This window comes from Hetaerina americana, unplaced genomic scaffold, assembly GCF_022747635.1.
Source record: "Hetaerina americana unplaced genomic scaffold, ioHetAmer1.1.p SCAF_5, whole genome shotgun sequence".
In the NCBI taxonomy this organism is placed as follows: domain Eukaryota; kingdom Metazoa; phylum Arthropoda; class Insecta; order Odonata; family Calopterygidae; genus Hetaerina; species Hetaerina americana.
Genome location: NW_027287095.1, coordinates 94,261,532 through 94,274,512, shown reverse-complemented (window position 1 = coordinate 94,274,512; position 12,981 = coordinate 94,261,532). Strand labels below are relative to the sequence as shown.

At 35.1% G+C, this 12,981-nt stretch overlaps 1 protein-coding gene across 1 annotated transcript in view; it reads left to right on the top strand.

The window, feature by feature from the left end:
- LOC139694171 (nose resistant to fluoxetine protein 6-like) overlaps positions 1–12,587 on the top strand; it is a 48,517-nt gene extending 35,930 nt beyond the window's left edge. The window contains exons 4-14 of the mRNA XM_071592601.1: positions 238–452; positions 935–1,044; positions 1,187–1,380; positions 1,552–1,709; positions 2,845–3,013; positions 4,666–4,859; positions 6,682–6,829; positions 9,369–9,558; positions 11,026–11,168; positions 12,385–12,491; positions 12,584–12,587. Coding sequence (XP_071448702.1) covers positions 238–452; positions 935–1,044; positions 1,187–1,380; positions 1,552–1,709; positions 2,845–3,013; positions 4,666–4,859; positions 6,682–6,829; positions 9,369–9,558; positions 11,026–11,168; positions 12,385–12,491; positions 12,584–12,587 — 1,632 coding nt within the window. The remainder of the gene's footprint in view (positions 1–237; positions 453–934; positions 1,045–1,186; positions 1,381–1,551; positions 1,710–2,844; positions 3,014–4,665; positions 4,860–6,681; positions 6,830–9,368; positions 9,559–11,025; positions 11,169–12,384; positions 12,492–12,583) is intronic.
- Positions 12,588–12,981: the final 394 nt, after the last annotated feature.

Sequence of the window (12,981 nt, the reverse complement as noted above, 5' to 3'; positions counted from 1 at the left end):
GGGTTATAACATTTGATCTCTCTAATCTCTGCCATTTTACTAAATAGTTTCTTGAAATTTCTCATAGAGAATAGCTTTCCTATTTGAAACAATTGCCACCAAAGGAGCTTTTTGTCATTTCATTTTTCCAACTGCTCTGTTTTATTGTTTAAGCAAATACTTTTTCCTTGCCATGCTATCCATTCCTTTTTTATCCATTTCCCATCGCATTGACCATTCAATTATGTTCAATTCCAGTACAAGGGAGATAAATCCAAGCACAGGCGCGACAAACTTAAATGGGGATTCTGCCTGCCCTCTGCCTGCTCTTCTGATGACCTCGAATCTGCACTCAACCATATCCTACTTAAGGCCAAACCTGCCTTTGGAGTAGTGGCGACTGCTACCGTGGATGAATCACTGTGCACAGTGCAAGAACCAGTGACATTTTCTGCCTTTGATTACATCTTTTGGTAAGTCATTAAACAAGTTATGATTTTTCAAATGCACCATTGTTATATCAATTCCAAAAAGAAAGAGATTTAAATGAAAAGAGTGGCTTCATCTGGTTCAAAGGATATATTCTCTTTAAAGATATAGGAAATTATGAAGATATAAGTTTAAGTTGTGTTTAGTTAACTTTAAAGTAAAAGTTTAGTAAACTTTAAAGATATAAGTTATGAAGTTAATATATCAAATGAAAGTGACAACACCTATTTTTTACATAGTTTTTTTAATGCTACAATACTGTTGTCATTGACTGAATCTCTCTGCTATATTCTAATTGAACACTTGGGTTAAATCTTTTGTCTCCTATCATTTTGTGAGGAGGTTAGATAAAAGATGAAATGGCAGAGTTAATACATTTACTGTGCATTCAAAACTAAAGAATGATTTTTCAATTTCATTGTTTTCTTAAAAATTTGTATCAGTAGAATGTTTCTTTGTCTTATAGCTCCCTCGTGGGTTTCCTGCTACTTCTAAACATTTCCAGCACTGTCTGGGACATTAAACTTCAGCAATCAAATGAAATTAAAGTCGAGGGGAAGTATGGCCCACAATGCGGTAAGAACTCTCAATTTGTCTTCATGAACCAAATGCCTTGAACACAATGCGTCAATACTCACAGCACTAAAAGAATTATTAATTACTCTCCAGAATTTATTTGTGGTTGCTAATATTTTAAAATGTTCTTTTGCTTTTACAGCTCTGCTGTCAAAGATCTTCTTGTGCTTTTCTGTGCGAAAATCCTTTTTCAACCTCCCGGAAAAAAAAGGAAATGCAGGAGGACTCAACTCAATGTTTGGCTTACGAGTGATATCAATGGGCATCATCATTCTGTGCCATTGCATCTTAAATATGATCCAGGGTCCCATCATGAACGCAGAAATGATAGAGAGGGTGAGATAATAATATTTTTCCTAATTTGTGAAAAAGAATCTTATGTACTTTTATCACATGGCCATGTATAATTTCAGTTTCTGTGTGCACTGCAATATTTTTTATGATGAGATATGATTAATTTTATGGGCATCATTTCTTTACCTTCATCTACTTTTCATTTGCCTACAGAGCAACAGGGATCCATCTTCGTTGTGGCTTCTGCATGGTGATTTGGTTGTGGACACGTTTTTTACATCTGGAGCTTTTCTCCTTGCATATTTCCTCTTACTGGAACTCGAGAAGAGGAAAGTCAGCACCCTGAAACTTATTATTTTCCGTTATGTGAGGTTAGTGAATTTTATTTACATATTTATAAAAGAGGCTTAGATAGGGATGATGCACATCAAGGGTTGAATGATGGGAGCATCTAAACTAGTAGAGCATGTCAGGATCTTGAACTGATGATGGGATTCCTAAAGTATGGATGTATCTCTTTAAAATGGTGTCATTATCATTCTATTGCAGATGCCTTCCAACCGAAATGGTTAGCAACTTTTTTTATCCCAATTAAGTAATCTATTGATATTTCAATTTAATATATTAGCTAATATTTAAAGAATAACAAATTTATGAGATAAATTATAATGAACAATTTCCACTATAGAATAGTAGTAATACTCAAGTGAAAATCACAATTGTTTTTCATTATTTCCCTCAAGTATGGAAAATTTCCGCAAAGTTAAGCCTGAAATGATACAGTTTGTTGAGAGAGACCAATCATTTTGGCTGGCAGACATCCAAAACACAATGAAAATGAGCGTCACTTTAGTTTAGGGAAATTGTTTCAATTGTAACATAAGGAGTTTCCATTACATGAAGCTATATTATGATATAAGCACAAAAACTTTTCATGCATGACCTTGATCTCATTTGAGATTTCTGCAATTATTCTGCACGTCAACATCTATTGTATTCTCTGTGCATGAAGTGGGAATTCTGGAAACAGAATTGGTCATGAGTATTTATTTAAGGGTCTTTTCTTTAAATAGATTACTGATACTAAGTCCTTTATGCCGAATGACAAGATTGCTTTGAATAATTATCAGTTCTATAATATTATATTTAATTAGTCTTGGGCAATTGTTTACTGTTTTGAGATCAATTTTAACTCCTCTTCCTTCCAATAATTGTTTTTCCTTGTCTACTTTAAATTAATTATCATTTATATAAAAGAATTATAATAATGTGGGTATTTTTTTCCTGGCCCCTCAGGCCTGGAATAAAATTAAGATTACCTTTTTATTTGTAAGAAACCATTGTGAACCTTCTGTGGGACAAACATGAATCATATCTCTGGGAAAGTGCCTACTCTTTCATGGCAATTCATTTGAATATCACAAATTATTGGTAACATTGACTATAGATTCATGTCATTCAATTTTCACATGAATGTTTCAGAGCCTTTTGTTCTCTTGAATTCAGGTTGACCCCTACTGTCCTCTTCATTGTCCTCTTCTATGCATCTATTCTCATTAAGTTGGGCTCTGGTCCATTCTGGAATGCAACTATGAGCAGAGAAAGAGACAACTGCCAGCAAAATTGGTGGACCAATATTCTCTATATCAACAACTACGTCCATCCAGACAAAATGGTGAGAAACTCTTTATCAAATGGTTCAAGACTCATCGCTTTATGTTATTGCTTCCCTACAAATCAATGGTAATAATTTGTACCAATATGTTTCTTGATTAGAAATGGTGGCGATAGCAGGCTCACAAGGAAGGGCAATGGACCACTGTGATCCTTGAGCTTTGTTAGGGCATAATTTACACTTCTCCAGAGTTAATGGTTACATTGAGCAATTTTAGTTCATCTACCTCTACATGAATGATGCAGTAAAACAATTATTTAAGTTGTATGTTATCATAATATCATGCAATGTCATTTGAAATGTTCTGCGGAAACTCAGGAATGATTTAGGCATGAGCGAAACAACATTGTTATGTCAGATGCTAGCTCATATTAAGTAAGGGGGTAAGTATCTAATGGATACTTCCATTTATTTTTACAGAATAGTATGATGACACTTGAGCACTGAAATACATATCAGTGTATTTTTTCACTTTTATTGCTTTGTGTGTGGACTTAATGCACCAATATTGAACAAGTCACTCATGCTCTGAAAGTCAGAACAATGAGTGGCTTTTAAATAAATCTTTACGTAGACCACAAAGATATTCAAAATTTGTCACTCTCATACTTAAGACAGAAATGTGATTATATTTTCTTTCATCTTACATATCCATTTCCTCAATTTTTTTTTTGATAAATGTCTTTCGTGCTCAAAGGCTGTTATTTATATCTACAGGTTGAAAGATCCAAAAGATTCAATGGGGAAAGGAAAATTACCTGTGCAATAATTATTAAATTAAATATCTTATACATTTATAAGATATGGATACATTAGGCACGGGAAAATGTGGCAACAACACAATTGAAGGTAGAATTTCAAGCTCAAATCTAACAGCCAGAACCAAACTTTTGAACACTGTTGTTATTGAGCTCTAACTTTATTGTATTTCCCATTGAAGAAGACTATTGATTGCATTCTACTGACTTCTAATCGTCAATAAATGACATAATATAATATACATAGTTTGTATAAAAATTATCAAGAAAAGCTTGGGAAAAATAGATTTATTTCAGATATTGTTAAAATGCCTCAAAATTCTTCAAAGTGTGTCCATATTTAAGTGTACCTTGAGTGGGGACACACTTTTGCTAGTCGCTCTTCGGCAACTCAAAGGCTCCCTGGTAGGCAGATTCCAGAAGGTCCTCAAGGGTATGTGTGCAAGCTTCTTTGATGGAATTAGTGTCCCATTGTGCTGTCCTTTGAGGAAGGGTTTCATTTTTGGGAAAAGGAAATAGTCTGTAGTGGTGCCAAGTTGGGGGACTGTAAGGAGGTTGGGGAATCGTCACATTGCTGATGCTGAATGTTTTCGCAATCAAACTCTCAACTCTGCTTTAGGTCGTACATCAAGATCTACAGGAAGAGTTTAGGGCAGATTTTTTGCATCTCCAAATGAAAAGAATGTGCACTGTCATCTTATCAATGCTGGTGCTACCTGCAGTCATGCGCACACTTAACTGACAGTAAGAATACAGTACTTTATGCACACATCTGGAAAAAATTGTTTGCGTTAGATTTCATGCAAACCTTATATTATTATCATTTGACTTAATTTTGATTAATTTTGGTTAATCCATAATCATAATCTTTTACTTCTCCCTTGTCACAAACAGTGTGTCCTGCAGTCATGGTACCTGCCATGTGATACCCATTTCTTCATTCTTGCATTACCAATGCTGAAATTGCTACATTCAAGGCCACGGATTGGATTGGCTCTTATCTTCACTGTCACCTTTGTCTCCTTGGTGATCCCTGCTGTTATCACTTATGTGTGGAGCCTTGATGCGACAGTCATCTTCTACTTGGAGTAAGAACAAATTAATATTGTTTTTGATAAATATATTATTCCAAAGTTACAAAAGAACACAACAAATAAGCTATTTGATTAGTGAGCCATTTTTTCTAACATGTAAGACAGAGAGATTGACTTAACTTGACTTAAGTTTGTGCAAAACTTGAGGTAAAATGTGTCAAATTTGAGTACATTGCTGTGTATATTTCTCATTTCATTAGAATAAATGAATTATCAATGGTAGTATTTGATTCAAACTATCTAATATTCTCAACCTTTTGAGAAAATACAAGGAATTTTTGCAAATATATTTTATTGCAATAATATGAAAATATGCAAATTTATTTCATTATCTTGAAGTGGAAACAGTTAATTATATCCTAGGAGTATCTTCTCCAGCGATCTGTATGACTCATATTCCTAGTGTAGATTGATCAGAAACTTAGCTGTCAGAATATTCTTCACTGTTGCTTTTGCAGTCTGAGCTGGATGAATTCTGATTTGTGAGCACTTGCTTGCCATACCTTGTCAATGACACCACCTCCCTCTCCAACACCAGGTTGATTTTCAGCCATTCCCAATTTCTTTTCCAAATCATTTCACTGGGGCTAAACAATCATGAATTCCTCTTCAAAATTGCCTAAAATGAAAACCCCACATTCGAGTTCAATTTTTGCTTCCTTACATTTATGTGTAGCAGCATATCTCAGATATTATTGCTTATCTCAATGTCTTCCCTTATTGTAACTGGGCTAGTGGTACTCCTTTTGATAAATAAAATACAAATATGTGGACAGTAGTTATGTTTACATTTAAAATCAGCATGTACGAGGGTCATCCGGAAAGTAGTACCCGTTCGTGAAATAAAGACACAAAAGTAAATATTAACAAACATAAAAAATTTTATTTGAAAGAGGATACTTTAAACTACTTCTCAACATAATCTCCAAGCAAATTAAGGCATTTGTCATAACGTGTGACAAGTTTCTGTATTCCTGCTGCATAGTCCTTCGCCGCCAGCTCATTGAGATACGCGAGGGACCCATCTTGCACAAATTTTTGCATAATGCAGATGGTGTTTAACAATTTCATGAACAATTGTTCGAGAAACATTGGGAAAATGCTCACAGATGTCATCAATTGTGACGCGCCGATCGTTCCTCACGAATTCGTCAACTGAGCTCACCAGTTGGTCTGTAATGACAGACGGTCTCTCCGAACGCTCATCGTCGTGTGTGTTCCCCCTCCCCATGTTGAAGTTGCGACACCACCGCCGAACAGACGACTCGTCCATTACATTGTCTCCATACACCTCCTTTAATTGGCGATGAATATCACATGGGCGAACGTTTCTTGCATTGAGGAATTTAATCACTGCCCTCACTTCACAACTGGCGGCGTTCTCAATTTTTTTAACATTGTAAACAATCACAGAAACAACACAGGCAATGCTAGCGTCACGCAACTTGGCTCAGAGAAGGCAGACAAGCCACTGAAGCTATCTGACCTCGTCCAGCGGCTACTCGCGTCGTCAGCACTTCATGCGGCACGAACGGGTACTACTTTCCGGATGACCCTCGTACATGTGCCAGACCAAAACTACAGACAACAAGCAGTTGAAAGCACTTGAACGAAACAATAACATACAAGCACGGCAGAAAATATGATATGTATGAAACAATATGAAACCAATCTTCCGGTGGAAAAAGAAAGCAATGTGTAGGATAGCATCTGAAAATCTGTCACATAATATTGTTAAGCGTGTAGCACTATTTAATGAATTTTATTGATTATTTTCAATGAAAGCAGAAATAATATCTTATGCATTTCCTTTCAGCTCATTCTTTAAGGATTTTTCACTGAACAACAAGCTCTTATATGATGTGTATTATGCATCCCATTCGAGGGCTGGTCCATATATGGCTGGACTGATAGCTGGCTACTTCCACTATTGGGTACAAGTAAAGGAGAAGAAAATTCCTAAGGTAAGGAGCAATTTATTATTACTAAAATTCAGCTCAGAAAATAATGATATTGCTTATTGAATTGCTGAGTAAAAGCTTCAGCTGCATTCAGAAGGGATAGTTTCACTGAATATCAACAAAATTGCTTGAATTTCATAGTTTGTCGTACATGTGAGTTCAAAATGGCCAGAAAAGCTTGAAGGAGACAGGTAAGTACTACGGGTTTAAATCTGCTTTGGTGAATAATTGGGGCAGATGTTAGTTGGCCCTACCGTCTAAGATATATACATGTGTGTATGTGTGCGTGTATATATATATATATATATATATATATATATATATATATATATATATATATATATATATATATATATATAATTATTATCATGATTATTATTTGGTAATCTACCGGTTAAGGTAGGTTTTTGGATGAACATAATTACAAATTAAAAATTTTGTGACTCCTAGCAAAAAAAAATATATATATACACACACACACACATATATATATATATATATATATATATATATATATATATATATATATATATAAATATATATAATGCTTTTTGAAAGTCTCACGGACGTGAATAATAATGTACAGCACTTAGCACCAGTGGACACAGACAAAAACACACAAAAAAGAGACCCACCACCCTTCGAACCCTCTGTGGTCGCGACCACCCCCATCAAGGAAGAGAGGGACAGAACTCTGGAAGAGTTCCGCCCCTCTCCTCCCCGATAAAGGTGGCCACATATATATATATATATATATATATATATATATATATATATATATATATATATATATATATATATATATATATATATACATATATCTCTACACACATTCAAACACGAAATCCCACCAAACGGCGAACAAATACTCATTTACAAAGAAACAGATATAAGGGAAAAGGATAGGAACACACATAAAGGACATACACAGGAGAAGTGGGGAAGGCGGAATCAGGTAGATCACGAGTGTAAAAATACTTCCTAGACCAGGACTTGAACTCCGGATCTTTCCATTTGCTGGGCGGAAGCTCTTATCCACTTGAGCTATCCAGGGAACATAATTTACACTGAGATCTGCAATGCTTTATGCAACCAAGTGCCCCGATTCTTTGGCCAAGAGATGGCGTTAGGGAGCTGTTTCATCCACCATAGGAGAAATAGACAAGACACACAAGAGGAAAGGATAGTATTATAGTAATCATACAACATCATTAAGGATAAGAACAGTGCGTTTTGTGGCACGCATAGCCAGAAGAAGAGACAAGCCTCATTGGCCTAATATCTCAGGTCCATCTTTCCCCAGAGGAAGGTGGTAAGGCCACCGAAAATTCAGAACATGTGTGACTTTCATTTAAATGTGTTTCTCTGTGATTTTTTTCTGCCAGCCCCTTTCTTTAAAGTTGATCTATAACAAAAGAGGACAGCTCAAAGTCACATAAGCTTTCCAATTATAAAATAATTAGCAGAAAATATCTTACCTGTGTATTATTTATTATTTTGTTCCTTTTTGATTCATGGAAAATATTAAATAAATGAATGAATATTTTATGCAGGTACATTCGTGAAACATTGGCATGAAAATACTTCATAAATGTATATTTTGTCTTTTGTTTTCTGCACTGGGTCATTTTTATGTATGCACCTACCAACTTGAAAGAATTGGAGCGAATATGTACCTACACATGGGAGATTTCTTGCCTGTCTCCTCCATTCATCTCTCACTTTTATCAGTTAGATGCCATGTAAGGGGGGATTAATGTTTTTCATGTCATGATGCAAAGTGGATAGAATTGATCAATTACTCACTTCTAAAATGAAACAATGTGATTTGATTAAGCAAAGGAGCAATGACATATGATGACTCTTGAAGAAGTATCCGACATTGAATTTTCCAGTGCACAGGTGTAATGCTAGTGTGGGTACCACTGCACGCAGTGGAGGGAGACAGCTGAATGTACATGCTTTGAGTTTTCCTTCCACCTTCAAGTGAGATGCCGTCATCGTTTTTCCATTTCTCTCAAGGTGACTGAACAAGTAGATTCAGTGGGGTTGAGCATCCGTGAACCCTTGGCTCATCTCCAGCACACCCTGACCTGCTCGACTCTACCAACACTAATCCTGAGTTCAATTCAAAGTGTGCGCAGTTCACTGTGCAGTGTGGCACCCACACTAGCACCACACCGGTGCGCAGAATAATTCAAGGCCCAATACTTTTCCAAGAGGCATGTTTTCATGCATTGTGAGATAAAAAGCTGCGCAATATGGCGGTAAAATTTCATTATCATTTTACTGTTGGTAAATTCATCAACTTGTGATGTCACTTTTGTGACATCAAAGCATATTACTATTGGTGAAGTCTGCCGATTAGGGCATGTTTCCAATGAACTCAAGCACTAGATGACTGCACTACAACACACTCCATAGTATACTACAAAGCACAATGATAAAATGAAAATATCGTGCATTCAAGTTGATCCACACATAAATGTGAAATGTGAGGAATGTCCTGAAGTCTAAAATAAATCTCATTTATCTTCTCAAGGTTGCCCATTTGATCATGTTCCTGATGGGATTGGGACTACTTTGTGGTCCAGTGTATTATTCTGGTTTGTTCTATACCCCAAATCGGCCTTATTACCCAGTGGAAGCAGCAGTTTATGCCGGATCAAATCGTTTCATTTGGGGCATTGGAATTGCCTTATTGATAATTAGCATGTCATCTGGATCTCTAGGTATGTATTCCTTTTGTTAAATCCATTTTTTAAGCAACCCTTAAGTATAGTTTAACCAGGAACAATGCATTGCATCTCGTACAATATATGCACCTATTCCCAAGTTTTACAAAAGGAAAGCATATTTCAGCCCCTGGTGAGCTTTCACCAAGAAAAGAAGCAAATTAAACCAGCCCATAAATGAAAGTATATACTTATGTTCAATCTTAGTGAAAGAAGAAGCAGAAGTCCATTTAGGTACACTTTCAGAAGGATTCTATCACAGGGTCATCCATATGTCACTGTCAGTATGATTGAAATGAACTTGCTAGATAGGTATTTGAGACAAAGTCGTCATTTGTTTCTCACTCATTTGAACAGTAAAGATGAATGCCTAGGAAACTCTTCTACTAATAGGGCCTGGGAAATTGAAGCATTGGATAATTACAATGGGACATAAATACCATGACACATATCCAAAGGTGTGACACCTAGGTGTCTGCACCTGGAAAATTCTGTTTGCAGATACAAAGGTATTAAAAATGTGTCTGCATGGCAAAGTATTACTGTTTGAAAATGAATTATCATTCTTAATGCTATTTTTCTATCATTTATACACATTTCTTTCTGTGTTCCTCTTTCTAGGTAACATTTTAGTAATTCTCATAGCACTAAAACAATTTTCAAAATCCAGTTTCTAAAAATATAGGAAGTTTTATTTGCACTGCATAATATGCTGTTATCCTTGAGTATTAAAATCCTTAAGTAAGCATGTAGCTTATTCAATGGAAACAAAAGGTTAGATTATTGCCTTTTCCAGGAAATGCATTCATTAATTGGCTTCTGACTTCATTGAAAATGTTAATTGATTCTTGGAGAAATCGCATGTCATAAAATTTTTCATTTCCACATATTCATATTGAAACTGATGAATCTTAAAATACTTTAAAATCATTTTACAGCAACATTTTCAAAGTGTTAAAAATCATTCTCCTTGACCAGGATTCAAACATGGATGCCTTCGTGTCCGGCTGAGGCCAGTATTAACTTTAGCCAGTTAAGCCTTAGCAGCTTAACTGGCTAAAGCACTTGCCCAGACATCCAGGTTTGAATCATGGTCCAGGAGAATAATTTTTTATGCTTTGAAATTTTCACAATATAAAGCATATTAGCAGATGATTCTCTTGAATGTTAATGCCATGGTATCTCCCTCAGTTTCTTTGAATTTGGATAACATCTTTTTATAATCAAGCATTTAATTTTGTCCTGGTGAAATGCAAAGATGGAAATAATTAATTCTTTTAATTAACTTCAAAGCATTACTTGAGATAAAAAGTAAATAGATAACTAAATAAAACTATAACTTTAATGCTTAATAATATTTAAGTGGGGAATCATTTTTCTACAACTTAGGTATTTAAAAAAATTTTTTGCTGTGAATCATTTTAATGTGTGTAAATTAACAGAGTGGTTGATATTTTTCCTCAGGTGTGATTGGTGATTTCTTATCCAACAAAGTGTTCATTGTGCTTGGAAAATTGACATATAGTGCTTATCTGGTCCATTTTGTGTTTCAACTTGTGTTGATTTCCATGAAAAGAAACCCTACATATGTGAGCATCTACGACTTGGTAAGTGCTTCCCGTCTTCTATTCTATCCCACTAACAGAATATGTTGTTTTTAAAAAATTGCATGATGCCCACAACTTGAAGACCTCTCTTTCATAATAGTTCTGCTTGGGTTTTTAGGGATCTCCAAAATCTATTCATCTCACTCTATTCAGTTAGTATTTATTCCTATCCCAATCCATGAAATCCATATCTCAAAACTGTCTTCACTCTCTCTCCTAATAGAAAGCTCTGAACCATGGCAATGAAAGCTAAAATTAATATTAGTTCCACCTACTATAATTATGCCCTCCAAAATAAATTCTTAGCGCTACCTTCCTAACTTTAATGAATCAAATTAACCCTGACCATTCCATTATAATGGAGATGATTGACTGTATAAAAAATCCCTCACTTAAAATCTGATAAAATCATATCTCCCTTCATTTTCATGCCAACCATTAGTATTTCTTATACCTGGTTTACCATTTCTGTACATTTGTGATCACATTGCACATATCAATATCCAGTCAAATTAATTGATCGATGCACTTGTACATTTGTGGAGTGAATACAGTTGAAAGTAAGAATTGAAGAACAGTCTACTTGGACATTTGTTAATAATTCTTTGACTTTTTCCCCTCACTTTTACAAAAAGATCTCTTACAATGCAAAATGAACCCAAAGGCATGTGAATTTCAATCTTCAAATTTATTTTTTTATCATGAGCCTTTAGAAGGCTCGTGGATTAGCTTCTATGCTTGTACTCATAATTTATTTATAGTGTCAACACAGAATAACCACTGCCATATTTTAAATTAAACTTGATATATACAGAAATCAAGATCAGTTAATATTTGAACCCTTACCCCAAACTTTATGCATGTATATGTATATTTTTATACACACCCACGCACATACATACATGTATATATATATATATATATATATAATTATCTTATTTATATATATGTGATTTAGTAGATACATATAAATATCTGGAAGGAGGAGGACTCTTTCTCCTGAGGAAGGTGGTTTGGCCACTGAAATTTTGGAATGTGTATGAGTTTGTTTCATTTGCATGTGCTTCTCTGTGATTTTTTTCACTAGTGGTATCTTGCTATGTATATGTTTATATATAAACTATGTGAATATGTTTTTGTGTATAATTTATCATAAGTTTACATATTATAGTGTTGTTCATAATGGATGAATGCATACATGTTTCTTCTTTTACAGTTTGGGCTGTGGCTTTTGAACATGATGATGACATACCTTGCATCTCTCTTCTTATATTTGATGATTGAATGCCCTTTCAGAGATCTGGCTGGTTTAGCAGGAAAAAGGTAAAACACAGGATGGCAGTGGAATTTGAATTTTCATTTTCCCAATTTAATTACATGAAAATTGACTAAATCCTTTCCTTTTTCTATTTCAGGTGATCCTTTGAGGAACTTTTAACTCTGGCAACAAAGTGAATTGTGCCAGCAAGTGAATATAATTCAGTGCCAAAACAAGTCATTAATTATGGTTACTTGCATTAAATATGCTCAGGTTTGCCAACCCTTTGTACACCTACAAATATTCTTCCTCGAAGATGTTTTGCCTCTCAATCGGAGAGGATAATTGGGTGTAGGGAATGATTTTAATGTGTGATTCAAGAGGAGTTGTCGCATAGGTATTTGTGGCTGGCTACATGAATTGCCTGTGGTGAACACTTAGGCCATTGCCAACAAGCAAGTTTGTTGAAACATTCAAACCTCATCTGGTTTTGCTCATCAGACGCTTGGAATACAAAGCATCATTTTGAAGGGTGGATGTGCTCGAAGAACACAG